Source organism: Brienomyrus brachyistius, chromosome 17 (assembly GCF_023856365.1).
Source record: "Brienomyrus brachyistius isolate T26 chromosome 17, BBRACH_0.4, whole genome shotgun sequence".
NCBI lineage: Eukaryota > Metazoa > Chordata > Actinopteri > Osteoglossiformes > Mormyridae > Brienomyrus > Brienomyrus brachyistius.
The window spans coordinates 17943189-17965043 of NC_064549.1; the positions used below are offsets into that span (position 1 = coordinate 17943189).

At 42.3% G+C, this 21855-nt stretch overlaps 1 protein-coding gene across 1 annotated transcript in view; it reads left to right on the forward strand.

Annotated features, from left to right (window-relative positions):
- The window catches only part of dner (delta/notch-like EGF repeat containing), a 69668-nt gene that overhangs the window by 41169 nt on the left and 6644 nt on the right, over positions 1–21855 (forward strand). The window contains exons 5-7 of the mRNA XM_048982377.1: positions 198–346; positions 2662–2815; positions 18228–18341. Of these exons, the coding sequence (XP_048838334.1) occupies positions 198–346; positions 2662–2815; positions 18228–18341 (417 nt within the window). The remainder of the gene's footprint in view (positions 1–197; positions 347–2661; positions 2816–18227; positions 18342–21855) is intronic.

Sequence of the window (21855 nt, forward strand, 5' to 3'; positions counted from 1 at the left end):
CTCCACTAAAAAACAGGTGTTGACAGTCACAACTGAGTTTTTCATCCATTTTCCATGACCCTTTATCTGATACAAGTTCATAGTTGAACCTGGAGCCTACAGTATCTTAGAAGCATGTGTTTATGTGTATACAAATTATTTGAATCTCCTATGGTGCCAGGTAGATCATTTTGCTCATGATTTGTGTTCCCATGCAGGTGTCCTACATGATGTCACTGCCAATGGTGACACAGTGACATTGCTTCTGCAAGTTACAATGAAAGCCAGCAGCTGCACAGAGCCAGGAAGTCACTTCAATGACCCGCAATGTTCTGGAAAGGGGACATGTGTCACCCAGCCAAGTAAGGTAGGCAGTCAGAACTGAGGCTTTGCCAAAGTAGGACATGCCTGTTTCACATGCGTCTCTCTATCAGTAAAAGATATATACATACATACACACTCACACACACACAGTACTGTGCAAATGTCCTAGGCAGCCAAAGAAAATGACGTTTAAATTATCTTTATGTTTGCAAAAAAACTATAATATGTTTGTCAAAGTATTTTAGCTCAGACATGTCAAACCTAGGTTTAGTCACCCCAGGTTTATTCAGCAACCATCCTCCCATATATTTTCTAACTTGACCATTCGCACACCTCATATGGCTATTGAATACCTCATTGTTTTTTAAAACTAATTTATTAACTAAGTTAGGAGCTGCGGTGCCACAGAGGAGAAGTATGGAAACTGAAGCAGTGTGCTTCTAGCCATACAACCAGATATCAGTAACTTTTTGGATAAAAAGAAGTTTTTGTTTAATGGTGTTACTCTAAATTTGCATATGTACTAATACTAAATTGTATTCTGTATGCTATTATACCTTTCAAAGTGTGTTAGTGTGCTAGCCATTTCAAAACCTCTGCTAAAATCACCCCATTATTTCCAGCACCATACAATACACCACTAATACACCTCATGTAGTTAATCAATATCTCACTGACTTAACCAATTAACCAATTAAGCTAAGTAGAGGCTGAGGTGCACCTGAAGAGAGGTTTGAGAAACTGAAGCCATGTTCATCTAGACATCCAACTAGATACCAGTAACTTTTTGGAGTTGAAAAGAAATCGGCATGGTGGTGCAGTGGTTAACACTGTTGCCTCACACCTCTGGTACCCGGGTTCGAGTCTCCGCCTGGGTCACATGTGTGGAGTTTGCATGTTCTCTCCATGTCGTTGTGGGGTTTCCTCCGGTATCCCCCCACAGTCCCAAAACTTGCTGAGGCTAATTGGAGTTGCTAAATTACCCATAGGTGTGCATGTGTGAGTGAATGGTGTGTGAGTGTGCCCTGTGATGGGCTGGCCCCCCATCCTGGGTTGTTCCCTGCCTCGTGCCCATTGCTTCCGGGATAGGCTCCGGACCCCCGGGATCCAGTAGGATAAGCGGTTTGGAAAATGGATGGATAGATGGATGTTCTAATGTTTTTAAATTGTTTGTTGTTCTGAGCAAATGTGCACTTACAATCCAGGTAAATACATTTAAACATTTCTTTTGACTGCCTAAGACTTATGCAGAGTTCTGTACGGAAACATACACACACACACACACACACATACTACATGAATCATGACCAATCCTATGATAAGTAACCAACTGGGAATCTAATAATAGAAACAACAGAAGTATAACTATCAACATTGTGATCTAAACGTGCCCCCTACATCCATGCTTCCTGGTTTAATACAGTGGTCTGTCAGTGCCCCTAGGTCTTTGAGAATTCTGAATGCCACAAGAGATATACAATAATGCACAAAACATTTTAGTATGGTTATTTTTATTTATAGGCTGCACTACACAGTAGTACTATCAAAAGAAGGGTCACTGAGGGTGTCAACAAGGGACCCAAAAGCGTCAAATGATAACCACTTCATTTTTTAGTAGCATTTTATGGATACTATTATTTACTTGCATTGATTAAATTCACATTTCTTTTTTTCTGCACTGTACTGGACAATTCAGTATTTACACTGAAGCTACACAGAACATGTACTTTTTTCAGTTTCACTACAGCAGCATGAAAGTTAATTTAAAAGTTATCTCCAAATGGAAAGGCTATCCAACGCTCTGTCATACTGTCCATTTCACACACAAACAATTTGCTCATCTGCAGGTTCTGTCTTCAGGTAAAGCATGTTTTTGTTGGCTTTCATCTGTGCACATCCATTTTATATATCAGCTGTTTAAAGAAGGTATCTACAATTTTTAAACTTGTATTGTACGATTATTCTGATTTGTTATCATTACAGAACTGTTTGTTGTTTGTATAGTGTACAATATCATTAGTCATGTCTTTAATAGGGAACCACTGTAACCTGATCACTGTCTCAGATGAGCGAATTATGAACTATAAAATACTTCAAAGAGATATGAAATACTTACACATATCTGAGAGGCTCCCCAGCCTGCTCATACAAACATAGATATATTTTCTTACCATAGATATATTTTCTTACCTGGTTTATTGATATGTGTTTCACAACATGCTACAGGTACATCTTAAACTTGGATAAATGAAATGAGTAGTAGATCTGTATTTTTTATAGCACATAGCATATACTATATAGTGACAACTTTGTAAGTCTTAAACTGGTAGAATTGTATTATTCATTTCTGTGTTCCAGAACACCTTCTACTGCGAGTGTGAGAAGTGGTATTCGGGAATCTTCTGTGAAGAGTTTGATGCATGTCACCTGAACCCTTGCAAGAACAATGGCACATGCAGTGACTTAAGGGAAGGCAATGAAGGTCGTAATTTCACCTGTGCTTGCCCATCAGGTATGTAGGCCTGCATACTACTGGTGTCAGACTTGCTTCTATCTGGATTGCAGGCAGAAGCATGTAACTCAGGGATGGAACAAGGACTTTTTTAGGTATGTGTTTGGCAAAACAGTGACGAGAACTGAGAACAGCCATATAGAAAGGTTTTTTTTAAATAACATCTAACTGTTATGTGTTTTACCCAAATCATAAAAGCTCTTTATATGACACTCAAAATAAATATATAATGCATATTAACTTAAAGGCCCTTAACTCCCAGCTCCCTGGGCGCCGCTATGGGTGGCAGCCCTTCGCAGACAACTTCCTCTATGAAAAAAAGAGCAAGTTGTGGGAGGCGTAAAGGCAATTTCCCTACGGGGACAATAAAAGTATCTATTATTATTATTATTATTCATATAAAATAAATATGAAATTAATGTAATGTCAAACATTATATGTCCTTTATTCATGTAAAATACATATAAAATTAACGCTTTGTCAAACACAAGTTCTGCATTGATGTACAATGCATAATAAATGAATGTTTTGTCAGTATTAGTTTTTATTCATAATTCTTTGAATGAACTCAGTTGACTCATGGAAAGTGGTTCCACACAACTAGGCAGAGTGTTTTGAAAAGAAAACATTCTTTTGCAGTTGATGCATTGACTTTGTTTTCTGAGAACATAACATAGTTAAGAACCAACTGAACGTGAGGAGATCATACATGTTTTCCATTAGAATGATCTAAAAGCAATATCAAATTTTATTAAGAAACAACAAGCAAAACCGTATGTTATCATGTATGGTAAAATGTAAAGTTCATGTAAAAGTTTTTCCTACAGTGTAAGTATATATTTGGTCAGAAAAACCAATTTAGTATTGTAACATATGCAAATTAAGAGTAACACCATTAAATACTAACAAGAATTTCTTCTGTTATCCAAAAGTTACTGATATCTGGTTGTATGGCTAGAAGCACACCGCTTCAGTTTCTAATCTTCTCCTCAGCGGCACCACAGCTCCTGAATTAGTTAATAAATTAGGTTTATAAAACAATGAGGTATTCATTAGCCATATGAGGTGTTAGAAAATATATAGGAGTATAGGATGGTTGCTGAACAAAACTGGGGTGACTTTATGAATGGGATTGACATGTTTGAGTTAAAATACTTTGACAAACATATTATAGTTTTTTGCCAGCAAAAAGATCATTTAAACGTCATTTTCTTTGCCTGCTTAAAGACTGTTGAACAATACTGCAGGTGGTCCAGAAGAACAATATGTTTTAGTAGAATACATCTAATCTTTAAAATGAATTGTGAAAAGGTAGTTTATGACTTAGATTATACAAGTGTTTAGGTTATACAAGTACTTATTTTTTATGGTTGTCTGTGTGTGTAAGACAGGGATCTGTTATAATTTGGAAGTAGGCGGTTGTTGTATGATATATGGTTTGCTGTATGTGTGTTACGATATAGAATGTAAGATGACAGACAGCAGGGAGCAGACTGACCATCAGGAGCACCACGAGATTTCCTGATGGGCTGCTGGTATTTCCAGACCTGTCAACCTGCCATGCACATCTTTAAAATTCCCCTAAATAAATGCACATGCATACAGTGAATCAATAAAAAGACGGCCCCTCCCCCAGTGGTACGACCCACTTCACGTACATATAACCGTCACGGCATGGGCATAGATTTGGTTCCAATGTTGGGAGGGACTAAATCAGCCCCAAAGCTCCCACCCTCCTAAACACACACTATACTTCCGTAATATTTGTAGAGACATGTCCCTGTCATCTATGCCCAAATTTACACCCTTGCATTGCACAGAAAAGATAGCAGCACCTAAAAAAATGAAAATGGTACAAACCTTCTTTGCATAACACTAAACTGTAGGGATAGGATACCACTGATCTTCTATCTGATTTTGATTCACTCCAAGGCTGGTGCGGCTGATATCAATCTCGTAACTGATATTCAGTGCTGGCCCAGCCCTAACAATTGCATGACAATAACAATATACTGTCATGTTAGAATCAATTTTCAAAATGAAACCATTTACATTGAAATAATTGAGTATTTCAGTTTTGATCCACACATCCCTACTAAACTGCATTCTGCATTGGATGGAAAACTGGAAATAATGGGAAAAGGTGCTGCTGAGAATGGAAGGATAAAGCAAAAAAAATGCATTTAAAGGGGATGCAGCAAAACACGTGAAAATTTCAGTTTTATGTAAAACAGGTCAGCAAAGTTGTCGTCTGTTAACTTTACATCAGCCTAAAATGCACTAGGTTTTAGTGTTAAGTTAGTCTAGTGTTAGCATGCTGTTGCTAATCAAAAAAGAAACAAAAAAAGTGAGAATTAGCTTTACGCATATACCTCATTCCAAAGTTGACACTGACGCACAGTCATGTCTACAGAGAAAAACACTCGTGTTTTTGGACACTGATGTTGTTTTTAATGGTAGCAAAGGCCAATAACGTGCTAAGGAAGCTGCTCTAGGTCTACTCACCATAGGCCTATTATCTGCTGCTTTGACACCACCTACCAGCTCGTTTTGAAAATGTTTTTAATTGTATAGCATCAGATCTGCTACACATAATTAGTAGTTCTCCTCAGTTAGGCCTTCTCCCAAGTGCCCTGAAGACTGCAGTTATCAAACCTCTTCTACAAAAGTCCAATATAGATGCCTCAGTAATAAGTAACCATAGGCCTGTGAGGGACCAAGCAGTAAGGCGACAAACACAGGAACTTAATTAAAGAAATAGGGCTTTATTGACCCCCAAACTGCAAACAATAACAAACTCAAAACCTTAATCACTGGGCCCATAAACAAGGTCAACAAAAACAAACATAACATAATAATAATACAAAGCAAACAGCAACTGAAGCAAACTGACCTTTTCAATAAGGAACCATGAGGGAACATATATATAGCGGTTTGGCCAAACCAATTAACACACAAAAGGGGTAAACCAAATAAGCACTACATATAACTAAACAAAGCAAAACACAGCTAAACCCCAACTCCCCCCTCTTGCCATGGCAGCACATGGTTCGCTCCTACTCCAGGGGTTGTCCTTTGAGACATCTCCGCCCTCAGCCACACCTTTATGCTGAATAAAAGACCATCCCCCACAACCAAAGTAACTACAAACCAAAAGATGAAACAATCACTGCATACAACCCTACAATATCCATACACACACACACTAAACCTAACACAGAAGACAAAACACAACTAAAACCTATGAATTACTGTAATGCAATTTAATTAGAAAACGTACAAATACTGAACTAAGGTCTTACTGTGTGGCTGTAGCCATCACAAGGCCCATATCAAACCTAACTAGGGAAATCATTGGAAAGGTTATTTGTCAGATTCTTAGTTCTTTCATGGTGTAAAGCAACTCCTTTAACACGTTTCAGTTTGGATTTCAACTACACCACAGCAGATTTTGTATCTTAGACTTCTGCCTGACCAGTCTTGGTATTATTGGATCTCAGTGTTGGTTCAACAAGACACTGCTAGACAGACCAGAAAAGTGATTGAGATTTTTGGTACCATGTTAAATTAGTCTGAATCATATAGGGATTACAAGATATGGACTACTTTGTGTCAGCTGGTAATTACGACTCTGTATCTGAGGGAACTAAAAAAAAAAATCACATATGGACTTCCTTAAGGGCCCATTCTTGGGCCTCTTCTATTCAGCATGTACAGGCTCCCCCTTGCTCAGATTATGGAACACTATAACATCTCTAACCACAATTGTGCAGATTTCACAAAACACAAGAATATACAGTAGTCCTTTAGATTCCCTTAATTAATAAGTGCACTGAAATAATCAGTGACTGGATGTGCCAGAAGATGTGTAGAAAGTTTCTACAACTTTCTACAACTGAAATATTTTTTTTCGCCCCCTAAAACAAAGATGTCAGCGCTTACGTTAAATGGCACTAATTACTACAAATTAGATCTGCAACGATTTATTAGAATAACTCAATTACAAAAACTCCTCGATGCAAATTCCTTCATTCGATGCTTCATTTAATCCACATGATTATGTACTACTCAGTGACCACCGTATTTCACACGGAGGATCGTTACTGTCGCACAGTGTGTTTACGCTGCATTACATGTACCAGGGCGGTAGAAAAAAACAGTGACTACGTTCCCATAGGGGCCCATTGTAAAATAAGGTCACGGGGAAGGTAAATATTTCCAAACATTGACATTCATGGGATAGAATTACGTTCATTTCCATTCCTTACCAAGCACTTTAAGACTTTTAATTTTTTTAAAAAAACCTTTAAAAGAACAAAATTCAATACATTAGTTGTCATTAATATGCTAAATATTATTTTGTTTTTATATGTGCTCAGTATTAGCTGATAATGTTTATCATAATTAATAATTATGACCGAAGGTAGCTTATCAGCTATCAAGGCTAGCGTTCCCATTTCACTGGAGGGTTTGTCAGTTATTATAAATGCAGGGTAACGTTATATATTAAGCTGTTCTTGTTATCAAAAACTTCATGATTACAGTTAGATGCACCACTACCATGTTAATTAAAATATCAGTTTACGGCTCTCCTCGGGTCACATGGTTCAATGTGAATTTATTACTAAATTTATGGTGAAATTGCTCATTTTGTGGTAATTTCTTTACCAAAAAATTGCGTTTAGTAAAGTGTCTGTATTTTACATGCGCTTTTAAAGTGCTGCATTAGTAAACAGCGCTTGAACAAAAACAGCTTTTTTCCATGTTATTTTGCCTCCATCATGTTGAATTACTTAGAATATCATTGAAATAAAATAAAACTTCTGTTTGTCCATTTTGACCTTTATTTGTTTACCCTTATTACCGCCACATCCACTCAATTGTCCCTAATGTGCAAGGTGTGAATTGGACATTGCATATAGTGGTAGTTTTTCGATGTTTGCCCAACTTGCCAGTTTAGCTTGTTTTGTGGATGAAGAATGACAGTGAATTTTGATCACTGGACACTTTTGAGAGGTGGCCGGGTGTGTTCTATACAAGTAAATAAACCTGAAGGCATATATTGTCTGACAGCCTTCATGAAATACAGCATTATTATTTGTACGTTATTTCGATTGGAAAATGGTTCAAAATTGTTTGAAAGTTTAAAATTTCTGTGTTCATTTTTCAAACGATTTCTTCCCCCATAGAAATTATGGAATTAAGTTTTAGCATGCTCCATGCGAAAATAGCAACTTCCGGGCTGTAAAAAATGATGCAAATTTTTTTTCGCTACTGTTATCAAATATTCAATTAATATTAAATAAAAGTCTGCGCTGTTATAGTTATTTGTGGCTTGACTTTTAAATATAGCCTATTTATGCTGGGTCACTAAAGATCCAAGGTATGTAATAGTGCTTCCTGAAAGTCCCATGTACACAAGAGTAAAGAAAGTGTTTTCTTAAAAAAAAACAAAATGCACTAAAAGGGTTTAGTTCTTTTGACAGATATTGTATGCAGTTTAACCATTTGAAATGTTTCTAAAAAGGAAACCAATGAGTTGTTCATTTTAAAAGATCTATTAATTGATCGAATAATCATATCGTATACTTGATTACTTAATCAATAGCTGCAGCCCTACTACAAATCAAGCCAGAAATCTTTGTGTAGTTCTGGCCTCAGACCTAAATTTCGACAGCCACGAAAAGGAAGTTACAAAGTCACCCTTTTGTCTAAACGAGATGCAGAAAACTAGTTCATATGCTTATTTTCTACAAGCAAGACAAGAGGTTCAACAGCATCCGACGCTTTGCATTGTACTTGTTGATATATGGCTTGGAAGGAGCCGCTTATTGTACAGGTGGCATCCTATCATGGTACCACGCTTGAATTCACTGAATTCACTTGAATTTACAATGTACTATTACAACCCTATAAGGTAGTGATGGAAAAAGAAGGGCAAATGATAATTTGAAACAACCTAATCAAAATAATTAATTGGAATGTGACAAGTTTTAAACTTCTCCCCTTCTAAACCCCAAGAAGTGAAACGGTCACTCACATTGCAGCACCTGATTGGCAACAGGCAAACAACAATTAATAAATTCATCCCTGATCCATCAAAACATTTTATTGTAAATACATACTGACTGATAATACATATATGTTAACAAAAATAAACATAGTATTTTTTTAAGATTATATTTAGCATAACACAGTCTGACCCTGCTGTAATACCAATCACATTATTCATTTGATGCAAACGCATATACTTCATTCTCAGATTGTTTGAAGCGCTGCTGAACCCCACTATGGGTCTCTCTGTGTTTGAGAAAAAAGGTTCAAAGACTCCAAACATGCTCCGGCACTTTATGGGGAACGCTGGAAAGATTCATGAGGCTTCATTGGCCCATCACTAGTAGCCCATTTCGTATCACAAGATGCAGTGAGTGAGTAAAACACCCCAAGCTATTATGATGCGGTTTTCCACTAAACGCTACAACATTAAATGCACAGTCATGTTTCATTTTCTGCACAGAATTGATATCAGCCCCTTGCCTTTTATGGACAGAAGAAAGGAATTTAATTCGCAAAATGCATTTTATCAACTAAGTAAATTAATTTTGTGTACAAAATGCATTTCATGAGTGATAGTAAATCATCTTGTAGAGGAAATGTATGTCATGAATGATACACAGTCATTTCATGGACGAAGCTGATTCTGCAGAATCATACCATGGTTTTGTGGAACCACAAAATGCATTTTGTCTTTTGCTGAGTCACAAAAGGCACCATAAAACGCATTTCGTCCACAAAATGATTGATTTCATCATGAATGATGCTTTTTGAATGTATTTTGTGCATGAAACTGAGCACTTGACACTTGGTGCCCCATACAAGAGCAGCGAGAATTTTATTGTATGACATTCTAATGTGAAAATGAAACTTGATTAGCTGAATTCTGTCCATTATATGGTCTCTGTTTGTATCGGAAGTCCTTGGAGACGCTTATGAATTTAGAGCAAAGTTCAAAACAAAAATATACAATGTTAGGAAGGCAAGCTTTAATGGTATGACACTGAAACTAGAAACAGTAAACTGGATAGATATAAATGGCAAAACTGTTGAAGAGGCATGGAATTTTTTACAGTTTAAAACTTGTTCTCACAAGATAACTTGTTTGTGCACAAGATAAAAAAAATCACATTATAAGACTTTTGTTGCTCCGTACTTTACAGACTGGCAAAAACTAAATAAGTATGTATCAGATGTGGATCGATCATATGTGGCCGATACTCGATACGTCTAACAGATATGGATTGGTGGCGATACGGATCCAAATATCAGATCGGTGAACCTCTAGAACAGATTTTAAAATACAGTGAGGGAAATAATTATTTGACCCTCTGCTGAATTCTTAAGTTGACCCATTAATAAATAAATGAGAAGTCTGTAATTTCACTGGTATGTTTATTTAAACAGCAAAAGATAGATTATCAACAAAACAAGAAAAAATCATTGTTTAACAGTTACAAACCCATCCATCCATTTTCCAAACCACTTATCCTACTGGGTCGCGGGGGGTCCGGAGCCTATCCCGGAAGCAATGGGCACGAGGCAGGGAACAACCCAGGAAGGGGTGCCAGCCCATCACAGGGCACACTCACACACCATTCACTCACACATGCACTCCTATGGGCAATTTAGCAAATCCAATTAGGCTCAGCATGTTTTTGGACTGTGGGGGGAAACCGGAGTACCCGGAGGAAACCCCACGACAACATGGGGAGAACATGCAAACTCCACACACACGTAACCCAGGTGGAGACTCGAACCCGGGTCCCAGAGGTGTGAGGCAAGAGTGCTAACCACTAAATATTCAACTGAATTTGAAAATTCACTAGTATGAATTTAAACACATGAACTTTACAAATCTGCTAATGAACTGAAGAACACTATATTTATGATTTTATTTATAGTAGAATATGTACAAATGAAAATCGAAAAAATGAAAAGACCTCACTAGCCAAAAATCCACATGGGACTTGAAATGCTCCAGTGTCGAAGTATAATTTCAAAACGCTGTCAATCAGAAAGAGGTCCAGCCACTTTGACAGTTCCTCCAATCATCATGCAGCAGCTCAGTTTCCTGGCTGCGAATTTGCATCTTACAGGGTGGTTCGGGAAATTTATTAATATTCAAGAGAGACGTGCTACCTGATAGGCCAGTGAATGCTTTAGACAGAGTGCCAAAGAAACCATACTAATCGATAAACATCAGAAACCATAAATCAGAATATTATTAGTCTATGAAAAGGAAGACAATATACTGCGATTGGGTTCAAATGCTTAAAATTTGCAGTCATACTTTGGAAGACAGCAGATGGATTATTTTTAATAATTTACATACTTTCATTCATGAATGAAATTCTTGGACTTCCTGGAAAAAGAGCAAAAATACACCATATTGAATGTAGACTAAGCTCCCATTGCAAACAGTGACTTAAGGAAATTCAGTTAATGACTTTTATTTGGGGATATGTCTACTAGGACTAGGTGTTAAAATCTCTTGATGATCGGTACTGTATGGCGATTTCCTCTTAGGTAGGTGACCTCATGGGTTTTCATATGACGATGTGTATCATCAGATGTGTATCCCGGGGTCATTGGGTGTTTCTGCCTTTTATCACAATACACCCTTGCTCAAGGCCAGTCCACCACAGGCTAATCAGACCTTGATGTGTGCCGCACCGGAGGGTCTACGAGTAGCTAGCCCAGCCTGTCTCCTTCCGCTTCAACCACAGTCAATGGCTGCTTCTTATGGCAGTATCTGCAATCTCCTTGATGGTCTTTCACTGAGCCTGCCCTGTAACTCCAACCTCCTTCAGTAGCCTTGTGGTGAAACTAGCTACTAATCCCCTGCAACCCACCTCCACTGGCCGCACAAACACTTTCCAACCCCGGTCCTCTGCTTCAGCTGCCAGGTTTGCATATTGCATCTTTTTCCTTTTGAATGCCTCATCGATTGCTTCCTCCCCTGGGACTGTCAGCTCTACAATGAAGACACATTGACAGAATTTGGACCAAAGGACCAGTTGCTGCGATTTCAGGCAAGAAAGTGAGCCTCTGATTTATGTTCACCTGCATTTCCAAATCCCGGACTGTATTCAGTGGACCAGAATCTGGAGATACTCTTTTGGCCTGCTACTTCTTCCCCTCCTGGACGAAAGATGTTTGTAGCCAAAAGGCAGTTCCGATATCCACGGCATAGCATTAGTGGCTACCCTCTTGGCCTCTAGCGCAGCCACCAAGCACCTCATCACTTGGTTGTGACTCGTCTTACAACCCACCAGGATGTGTTTTAGAGTTGTTGGGGCAGCACAACTCTGATGAAGAAAATTTTGGACACACGATTTCCCTTGCCCGGACGCGGGTCACCGGGGCCCCCCCCTGGAGCCAGGCCTGGGGGTGGGGCTCGATGGCGAGCGCCTGGTGGCCAGGCCTACACCCATGGGGCCTGGTCGGGCACAGCCCGAACAAGGCACGTGGGACCCCCCTCCAATGGGCTCACCCCCCATGGGAGGGGCCATAGGGGTCGGGTGCGAGGTGATCTGGGCGGCGGCCAAAGGCGGGGACCTTGGCGGTCCGATCCTTGGCTGCAGAAGCTAGCTCTAGGGACATGGAATGTCACCTCTCTGATGGGGAAAGAGCCTGAGCTGGTGCGCGAAGTTGTGAAGTTCCGGCTAGATATAGTCGGACTCACCTCGATGCACGGCTTGGGCTCTGGAACCAGTCTCCTTGAGGGGGGTTGGACCCTTTTCCACTCTGGAGTTGCCCACGGGGAGAGGCGCCGAGCGGGCGTGGGAATACTTATTGCCCCCAGGCTGGGTGCCTGTACATTGGGGTTTACCGCAGTGGACGAGAGGGTAGCCTCCCTCCGCCTTCGGGTGGGGGGACGGGTCCTGACTGTTGTTTGCGCTTATGCGCCAAACAGCAGTTCAGAATACCCACCCTTTTTGGAGTCCTTGGAAGGGGTGTTGGGGAGCGCTCCTCCTGGGGACTCCCTTGTTCTGCTGGGGGACTTCAATGCTCACGTGGGCAACGACAGTGAGACCTGGAGGGGCGTGATTGGGAGGAAAGGCCCCCCCGATCTGAACCCGAGCGGTGTTTTGTTATTGGACTTCTGTGCTTGTCACGGACTGTCCATGATGAACACCATGTTCAAGCATAAGGGTGTCCATATGTAGGGTGTACTTGGCACCAGGACACCCTAGGCCGCAGTTCGATGATCGACTTTGTAGTCGTGTCGTCGGACTTGCGGCCGCATGTTTTGGACACTCGGGTGAAGAGAGGGGCGGAGCTGTCAACCAATCACTACCTGGTGGTGGGTTGGCTCCGCTGGTGGGGGAGGAAGCCGGCCAGGCCTGGCAGGCCCAAGCGTATAGTGAGGGTCTGCTGGGAACGTCTGACGGAATCCCCTGTCAGGGAGAGTTTCAACTCCTACCTCCAGCAGAAATTCTCCCATATCCCGGGGGAGGCGGGGGACATTGAGTCCGAATGGGCCATGTTCCGTGCCTCCATTGTGGAGGCGGCTGACCGGAGCTGCGGCCGTAAGGTGGTTGGTGCCTGTCGCGGCGGCAATCCCCGAACCCGCTGGTGGACACCGGTGGTAAGGGATGCCGTCAAGCTGAAGAAGGAGTCTTATCGGGCCTTTCTGGCCTGTGGGACTCCAGACGCAGCTGACGGCTACCGGCAGGCCAAGCGGGATGCGGCTTTGGCGGTCGTTGAGGCAAAAACTCGGGTGTGGGAGGAGTTTGGTGAGGCCATGGAGAACGACTTCCGGACGGCTTCGAGGAGATTCTGGTCCACCATCCGGCGGCTCCGGGCGGGAAAGCAGTGCAGCATCAACACTATTTATGGTGGGGATGGTGCGCTGCTGACCTCAGCTCGGGACGTTTTGGGTCGGTGGAGGGAGTACTTCGAAGACCTCCTCAATCCCACCGACACGCCTTCCGATATGGAAGCAGAGTGTGGGGACTTGGGGGTGGACTCGCCTATCTCAGTGGTGGAGGTCGCTGAGGTGGTCTAAAAGCTCCTCGGTGGCCGGGCCCCAGGGTTGGACGAGATTCGCCCAGAGTTCCTCAAGGCTCTGGATGCTGTGGGGCTGTCCTGGTTGACACGCATCTGCAGCATCGCGTGGACATCGGGGGCAGTGCCTCTGGATTGGCAGACCTGGGTGGTGGTCCCCCTCTTTAAGAAGGGGGACCGGAGGGTGTGCTCCAACTACAGGGGGATCACACTCCTCAGCCTCCCTGGCAAGGTCTATTCGGGGGTCCTGGAAAGGAGGGTCCGCCGGATTGTCGAACCTCGGATTCAGGAGAAGCAGTGTGGTTTTCGCCCTGGCCGTGGAACAGTGGACCAGCTCTATACTCTCAGCAGGGTTCTGGAGGGTTCATGGGAGTTTGCCCGACCAGTCTACATATGTTTTGTGGACTTGGAGAAGGCATTCGACCGTGTCCCTCGGGGGTGTGGGGAGTGGGGACCGTGTCCCTGGGGTGTGGGGAGTGCTCCGGGAGTATGGGGTACCGGGCTCCCTTTTAAGGGTGGTTTGGTCCCTGTATGACTGGTGCCAGAGTTTGGTCCGCATGGGCGGCAATAAGTCGGACTCGTTTCCGGTGAGGGTTGGACTCCGTCAGGGCTGCCCTTTGTCACCGATTCTGTTCATAGTTTTTATGGACAGAATTTCTAGGCGCAGCTGGGGCGTTGAGGGCGTCCGGTTCGGTGACCTCAGGATTAGGTCTCTGCTTTTTGCGGATGATGTGGTTCTGTTGGCCTCATCGAACCGTGACCTTCAGCTCTCACTGGAGCAGTTCACAGCCGAGTGTGAAGCGGCTGGGATGAGAATCAGCACCTCCAAATCCGAGACCATGGTTCTCAGCCGGAAAAGGGTAGAATGCTCTCTCCGGGTTGGGGATGGGGTCCTCCCCCAAGTGGAGGAGTTTAAGTATCTCGGGATCTTGTTCACGAGTGGAACGATGGAGCGGGAGATCAACAGGCGGATCGGTGTGGCGTCAGCAGTCATGCGGGCGCTGCATCGGTCTGTCATGGTGAAGAGAGAGCTGAGCCAAAAGGCAAAGCTCTCGATTTACCAGTCGATCTACGTTCCTACCCTCACCTATGGTCATGAGCTATGGGTAGTGACCGAAAGAATGAGATCGCGGGTACAAGCGGCCGAAATGAGTTTCCTCCGCAGGGTGGCTGGGCTCTCCCTTAGAGATAGGGTGAGGAGCTCAGTCATTTGGGAGGGACTCAGAGTAGAGCCGCTGCTCCTCCGCATCGAGAGGAGCCAGATGAGGTGGCTCGGGCATCTGATCCGGATGCCTCCGGGACGCCTCCCTGGGGAGGTATTCCGGGCATGTCCCACTGGGAGGAGACCCCGGGGAAGACCCAGGACACTATGTCTCCCGGCTGGCCTGGGAACGCCTCGGGATCCCCCCAGAGGAGCTGGATGAAGTGGCCTGGGAGAGGGAAGTCTGGGTCTCCCTGCTGAGGCTGCTGCCCCCGTGACCCGACCCCGGATTAAGCGGGAGATGATGGATGGATGGATGGGGCAGCACATTAGGGACAGGCCGGATCCTCTCCAAATCAAAGATTTAAGTTTGTTGGAGAGGGCAGGACATCATACTGTATGTGGCTCTGATGGTAAAGCTCAACATATTGGACTCCATGTTCCACAGCTTGTTTCAGGTGATCTTTCTCCTCTCCATGCCATCCCACTTCATCCAGCGGCCTTGCTTGGCTTGGGACACGTCCCCAGCACACCTGCCTACTTTCTCCTGGTGTCGCACCTCCTCTATCACCAGGCGCCGTTGTTCTACTGGTGTAGACTTCTGTCATGTGGGTGTTGTTGTTCCCAATCTTAGGCTCCCTGTGCCAATTTGGACTTGGCCCACTATGTCCCAATGTCTCAGGGCGGTCTTTGCCTGTGCCACGGCTACTCCTGGCCTCCACTTCCTCCCTGTTACCAGGGTGGGGGCAGCAACCCTGACCAAAGGATCCTGGGATTCTGTGAGGGTCATTTCAAGCCCTGCTTTGGAGCATTTGTACACCAGACTTGAAATTGGGAGAGAGAGAGCTCCAATGCCATACAAGTCTATGCTACTGAGGCATCTGGGTAGTCCAAGCCAGTTCCGCACCTGGGCATTCACCAGCCTCTCTAGCCACTTGGCATGGGATAGGGTGACCTCATAGATGGAAACTGGCGATATGAGGTGAGGCAACAGTCCAAACTGAAAGCACCAGAGCTTCAGCTTCCCTGGGAGAGCAGTGTTGTTTGTTTGCTTTAGGCCATTGATGGTGTCCTTCCCGAGCTGTTCCACCTGTTCGGAGTCTTTAAGCTCTGCATTGTACCATCTTCCAAGGCTTTTGATGGGCTTTTCATGAACCGTTGGTATCGGCACTTCATTGATATGGAACTTCTCGTTGGTGAGCTGGCCCTTGACAATGGAGATAATGCGGGATTTGTCTGGTTTTATCTCCATTCATGCCTACTTGATGTTATCCTGGAGTTTGTCTAACAAGCGTCTGGTGAATGTCGATGTTATAGTCATGTCATGTCATCCATAAACACCTTAATTGGGGGAAGACGCAGCCCGTTCTTCAGGCGTTCACCTCCAGCCACCCATCGTGAAGTTCGAATAATTAACTCCATCGCTATGGTAAAGGCCAGTGGGGAAATGGTGCAACCCGCCATTATGCCAATCTCCAGGTGCTGTCAGGCAGTTGTATTATCCTGGATTGTTATGCAAAACTGAAGGTCCTGGAAATAGGCTTTGATTAGCCTTGTGATGACCTCTGGGACTTAGAAAAAGTTGAAGTCTGCCGACAGTAGCTCATGAGGCACTGACCTGAAGGCATTGGCCAGGTCTAAGAAAACCACAAGCACTTCTTTCTTTTCCTTCTTGGCCATTTGTACCTGATGCCAGATGATATTTACGTGTTCCAGGCATCCTGAGAAACCCATTATCCCTGCCTTCTGTACTGAAATGTCAACATAGTTTTTCTTTTGCAAGAACACTGAGAGTCTTTGAGCCACAACACTGAAGAAAATCTTTCCCTCCACATTCAATAAGCTGATATGGTGGAACTGATGTATGGTTAGGGAGTTCTTCTCTTTAGGAATCAGAATCCTGCTTACCCTTCGTGATGCCCTAGGTATAATGCCTTTTTCCCATGCCACTTTCATCAGGTTCCAAAGGTATTTCAAGATGCCTGCCCTGTTCTTATAGAACCTATACAGAATGCCACTGGGCCCAGGGACTGATGCTGTTATTGCCCTATTTAATGTGTTCTCAACTTCCCTCCATGTAAGGGGTCTTGTGTCCAACTGGTGCTCAGGTGGTTGGATTGGGATGGTGACTGGCTTATGCATCTGGTAGTCGGGGTGATAAAATGTGAATAGTTGTTTATGAAAGGATACATACATTTATCAAGACTTATCTCCTTGGATTCTGTAAGGAGTGTGAATTCTGGCAATCATCTAAATTTAGTACTGTGATGTCCTCCTCTCTAAAAATACAATAAAAAACGGAAATGCCACAAAAGTCAGAAAGGACAACTGATTTATTTAGGTAGAAAATGGGTAGGATGAGAAAAAAGAAACGCAACATAACCTACCTTACCGCTATCAGCGCACATTCCCACCATCAGCCAAACTTTTGACCATAAATTAATATTAATGAGTTTTCCATAAATCTAAGGCATTCACTGGCCAATTTGGTAGTGAATATTCTTAATGAATATTAATGAGTTTCCTGACTCACCCACTAAAATGCAAATTCTGGTCAGCCCACTGCTCCCTTTACTCCCAGAGATGTTGAGCTTCCCTGGAAATGATGCTTTGAGGCATTTGTCAAATAGACGCATTGCTTTGAAAACAGAACTACCATTGAAGTTCATTGAAGCTGCACTTCAGTGGGTTCTATTGGATCGTGCTGCCGCGGGAATGTAATGTATGAGAAAAAAAATCACATTAGAAGAAATTATTGCTGATTCTGAACGAACTAGCAGTAAAGTCAAACATGTTTTAGCATGCTCTTTTAAATAGCAATGTAAGATAAAACAGTACATAATTGATAAAAATTTTTATGACTTTTTGGAGGAAGTGAAACTTCTCGTAGTATTAGAGCAGTCACCACTGGTAGATTTAATCTTTGTTTTCTTAAGCTTTTACACAGCACTGTACCACTACTGATAATCATTTTGGCAGACGGAGTAAATTTTCAGTTGATTTAGAAATCCGGGGCTGAAAGACAGTCCCACTCTGACACAAATTTTAATGTGTATTATGGTACATGTATTTGGTATTGTTTTTGTTGTGTAGCTTGTTACCTATATTTTGGTAATAATTACTTAATGATTTATTGTGTTACAGGGTACACAGGTGAGCAGTGTGAAGCTCTAGTAGACCACTGTCTCTCACAACCCTGCCTGAATGGGGCTACCTGCACTAGCAACCTGGCAGGACCCAGCTGCCACTGCCCAGAAGGTATGAATCAACACCCAGACCATGATCCATCCATCCATTTTATGTACAGCTTGTGCTATTAAAGATCGTGGGGGTCCGGAGCATAAAAACCCCACACATGGATCCATGGCAAAGACACAAACCCTGGTCCCAGAGGTATGAGGCAACAGTGCTAACCACAGAACCACCATGCCACCCCTCAGATGGTGGTGGTACATCTCTGAAATGTGAAACCTAGAGTAATACTGAGAAAGTATCCCATTCACAGAACGACAGGTTTAAGCTCTGATGTTTCACCTAGGATATTGGATTGTGGCTGCGTTCACATACTGATCAGTAGAAGATGATAAAACACTTAAAAGATCTTATAAACTTTTCCTAGCCACTCTATATAAAAATAGCTGCAATTCACATAATACTGCAAATCTCACATCCCACAAGACTCATAGAAGCTGGGTCAGTGTTTAACAGAATTGCCCTGATTTTGGAACTACCTCCACTTCTGCTCTCTGTCTATCTGTGTCATGCCAGAGTTTAATTTGAATCTCCCATCTTTGTTCTAATTCATCTTGCTAGGCCAGACAACTTACCGTTTCTCTTCCAATCCAAATGAGGACATACTTAATATTTACCCTCAAATACAGTGCTACACTCAAAGTGAGCAAACAAGTGGGTCTGATTCAAGATAGAAGATTTTATTTGTCACATACACAGTTATGCAAGAACAACATGTAGTAGAATGTACCCTGATTTGGCCCTGAGGCTGTGCGATAAGGTTTTGCAAATTAAAGATAAATATAAAAATAGTAAGACTCACTCTGTATTTTAAGCTTTGAATGCATTTTGACTTTGCATTGCAAAATGTCACATATCAAAATAATAAAGCCATACTTAACTTGCTTGGATTAACATGCTCAGCATATTATACTACCATGACTGACAATGCACCGAGATGGTGACACGAAGCGATTGCTCACTAAATTGCAGGCCTCCTATAGTGAATGGCAAATCCTTTATTAACTTAAATGCACAGCATGAAATTACTAGTTATTAATTAAAATGACATTATACTGGCCAGATAAAAATATAATAACTATCTAGACAAGCTGTGAAGACCATATGAGAGGAGATAAAATAAATGAACTTGTGAAAGCATGCGGCAAAAGAGACATTCTAAGTTTAATTAAACATTTGGGGCATACATGCCTAAGCAACCTAAAATCAGACTAAGGCCAGTCGGGCATATTTGCCATCAGGACTTGGTAGCTTGCACTGGAAGAAAGGTTGGAGATGACTAATATAAACCTACTGGGAGTCACGGGTCCCTAGGAATGTTATTTTGGGGTCATAGATTGAATTTAAATAAATTTATATCACAGTATTTTTCAAAATTATATCGGTTTCACGGTATACGACGGTATTTTTTTAAAGCATGACTTTTTACAGGATTTTACATGACATTTTTGTTTTACGTTTTTGCATTATTTACACATTAACTATATTATTTTATATAGTCATTGCACTGATCCGCTACCTTAATGATAACATACGGCTAACATGTTTGTTGTCTAACTGTTTATAGATAAACAGCTAATGTTAAGGTGTGCGCCAACCAAGTTAACATTTTTGATAAGTGTTTCATAGCTCAGTGTTGCTGGTTGTTTTCATAAAGACCGGGATGTCAGATTAACATGCAATACGCATTATGAGATATTATCGGTAACTTTGGTAAATTAAAAGACCGATTCTAATTACCGAAGATGTGATAAATATTGCCTCTAATAACTGTCAGATCCGATAGTAGGTTGATCTCAAGTAAGCAAGGCCGAAGTGCTCAGGATCAATTGTGGTGAGTGCTTACTAAGTGGTCCGAGGAAAGAAACACCATGAATTGCCGACAGGATGTTGAGCATGTTGGGCAGGATGTTGAATCCCCGTTTTCTGTTGTATCATGAGAATGGTTGGGTATGTGCATCTGTGGTATGCATTGGGCCAACAAGTCCTATCCATGGCTATGCAGCCCCATACGTAGCAAGGCTTCATGTACTAAGTGTGGTAACACATATCCCCCATGTTCATCATCAAAATCTGCCACAGTAGCCTTTCTGTTGGTTTTTACAACATGGAATAGCCTTCATTCACATCCCACATCGATGAGTCCTAGTGGCCCAGCACCCTGTTGGTGGTTCATGGTTTTTCTCTCATTGGACCACTCTCAGTAGGTACTCACCATGGCTGACTATGAGAACCCCACAGGCCTTGCTCTTTTAGAGATGTTCTGACCCAGTCATCTGGCCATAATCATTTGGCCCTTGTCAAAGTCACTCAGATCTTTATCTCAGACCATTTCTTCTACATTTAATATTTTGACTTCAAGTACCAAATGTCTGCTTAATGTCCCAGTATTTGACATGCACTTGTTTATTTTATCTTGTTTTTGCAAGATATTCAATTTTATTTGCTTCATGTGGGGGTGGTCATAATGTTTTGGCTCATAATTGCAAATAACACATTTGTTTTTTCCCACTTATCCAGGTTCTGTGCCTTAAGCACAGATATAGGAACATACCTGCAAGTGTGTGCACACACGCAGATATACAGATACACACAGATCTCTATCTACAGTAACAGGCCCTGTACTCTGGAGGAGATATTTTAGCTTGTTTCAAATTCCTGTCTCTGTTTCATAGCTGTGACAGACATAGCTGTATTTGTATTTTATAGTAGCAGTGCAGCCCATTGTGGGAGTTCTGCAGGAAATGCTGCATCTAAACAGTAGAGAGGTATAAGGGTTTGGTGGAATTGTGTAGCACAGCTGGTCCTCTGCTCAAAAAGCCTTGTGTCAGTCTTGGCAGAGGTTATATCAGAATCATAGAGGAGGGGGAGCCCTGTCGGGTACAGATCGGGAGGAGGGGATTTAATATGCCACTCTACACGTTAGTATAGTACTTATTGTATGTATTTATGATCACGGTTTCAAATATGCAGTATGTTCCTGTGTTGGCATGTTGTGTTACCACTTTAAAGCCATACAAAATAAACAAAAAAAATTACCAAAAACTTATTTTATTGGATTTTGGTATCGTACATATATTGTGGTTAAATAGTGCTGTGGGAAGCAGGGAAATCATGACACAGATGCAGATGTGACGTGACTGGTGAGTCAGGCAAATCAGGCAAAATCAAAGTTAGGAAATCCAAGATCAACACTGACACAAGCAAAACTGAATCCAAATTGCTAGGCAAAAATTTATGATCAAAGAGGCAAGCGCAGGTCAGGAATGGGGCAAACAACTATCAGGGGGCAAGGAAAACACAGAGTGGGATGAGAAAACCAGAAACAGATGTGAACAGGGAAACGCTCAAACTCTCAGTAAATAAGAAGACCTCGCACCAAGCAGTCTAAGGCAATAGATCCCCAAATCAGTCAAAATCTATCACAGCTGGAAGGGGCGTGACCGTTAATAGAAAACAGCTTCTTCCAGCAGCTTCTGTTGTAGAAGTGTAACTTTGCAGTTACAGTTTTTTCAAGTTG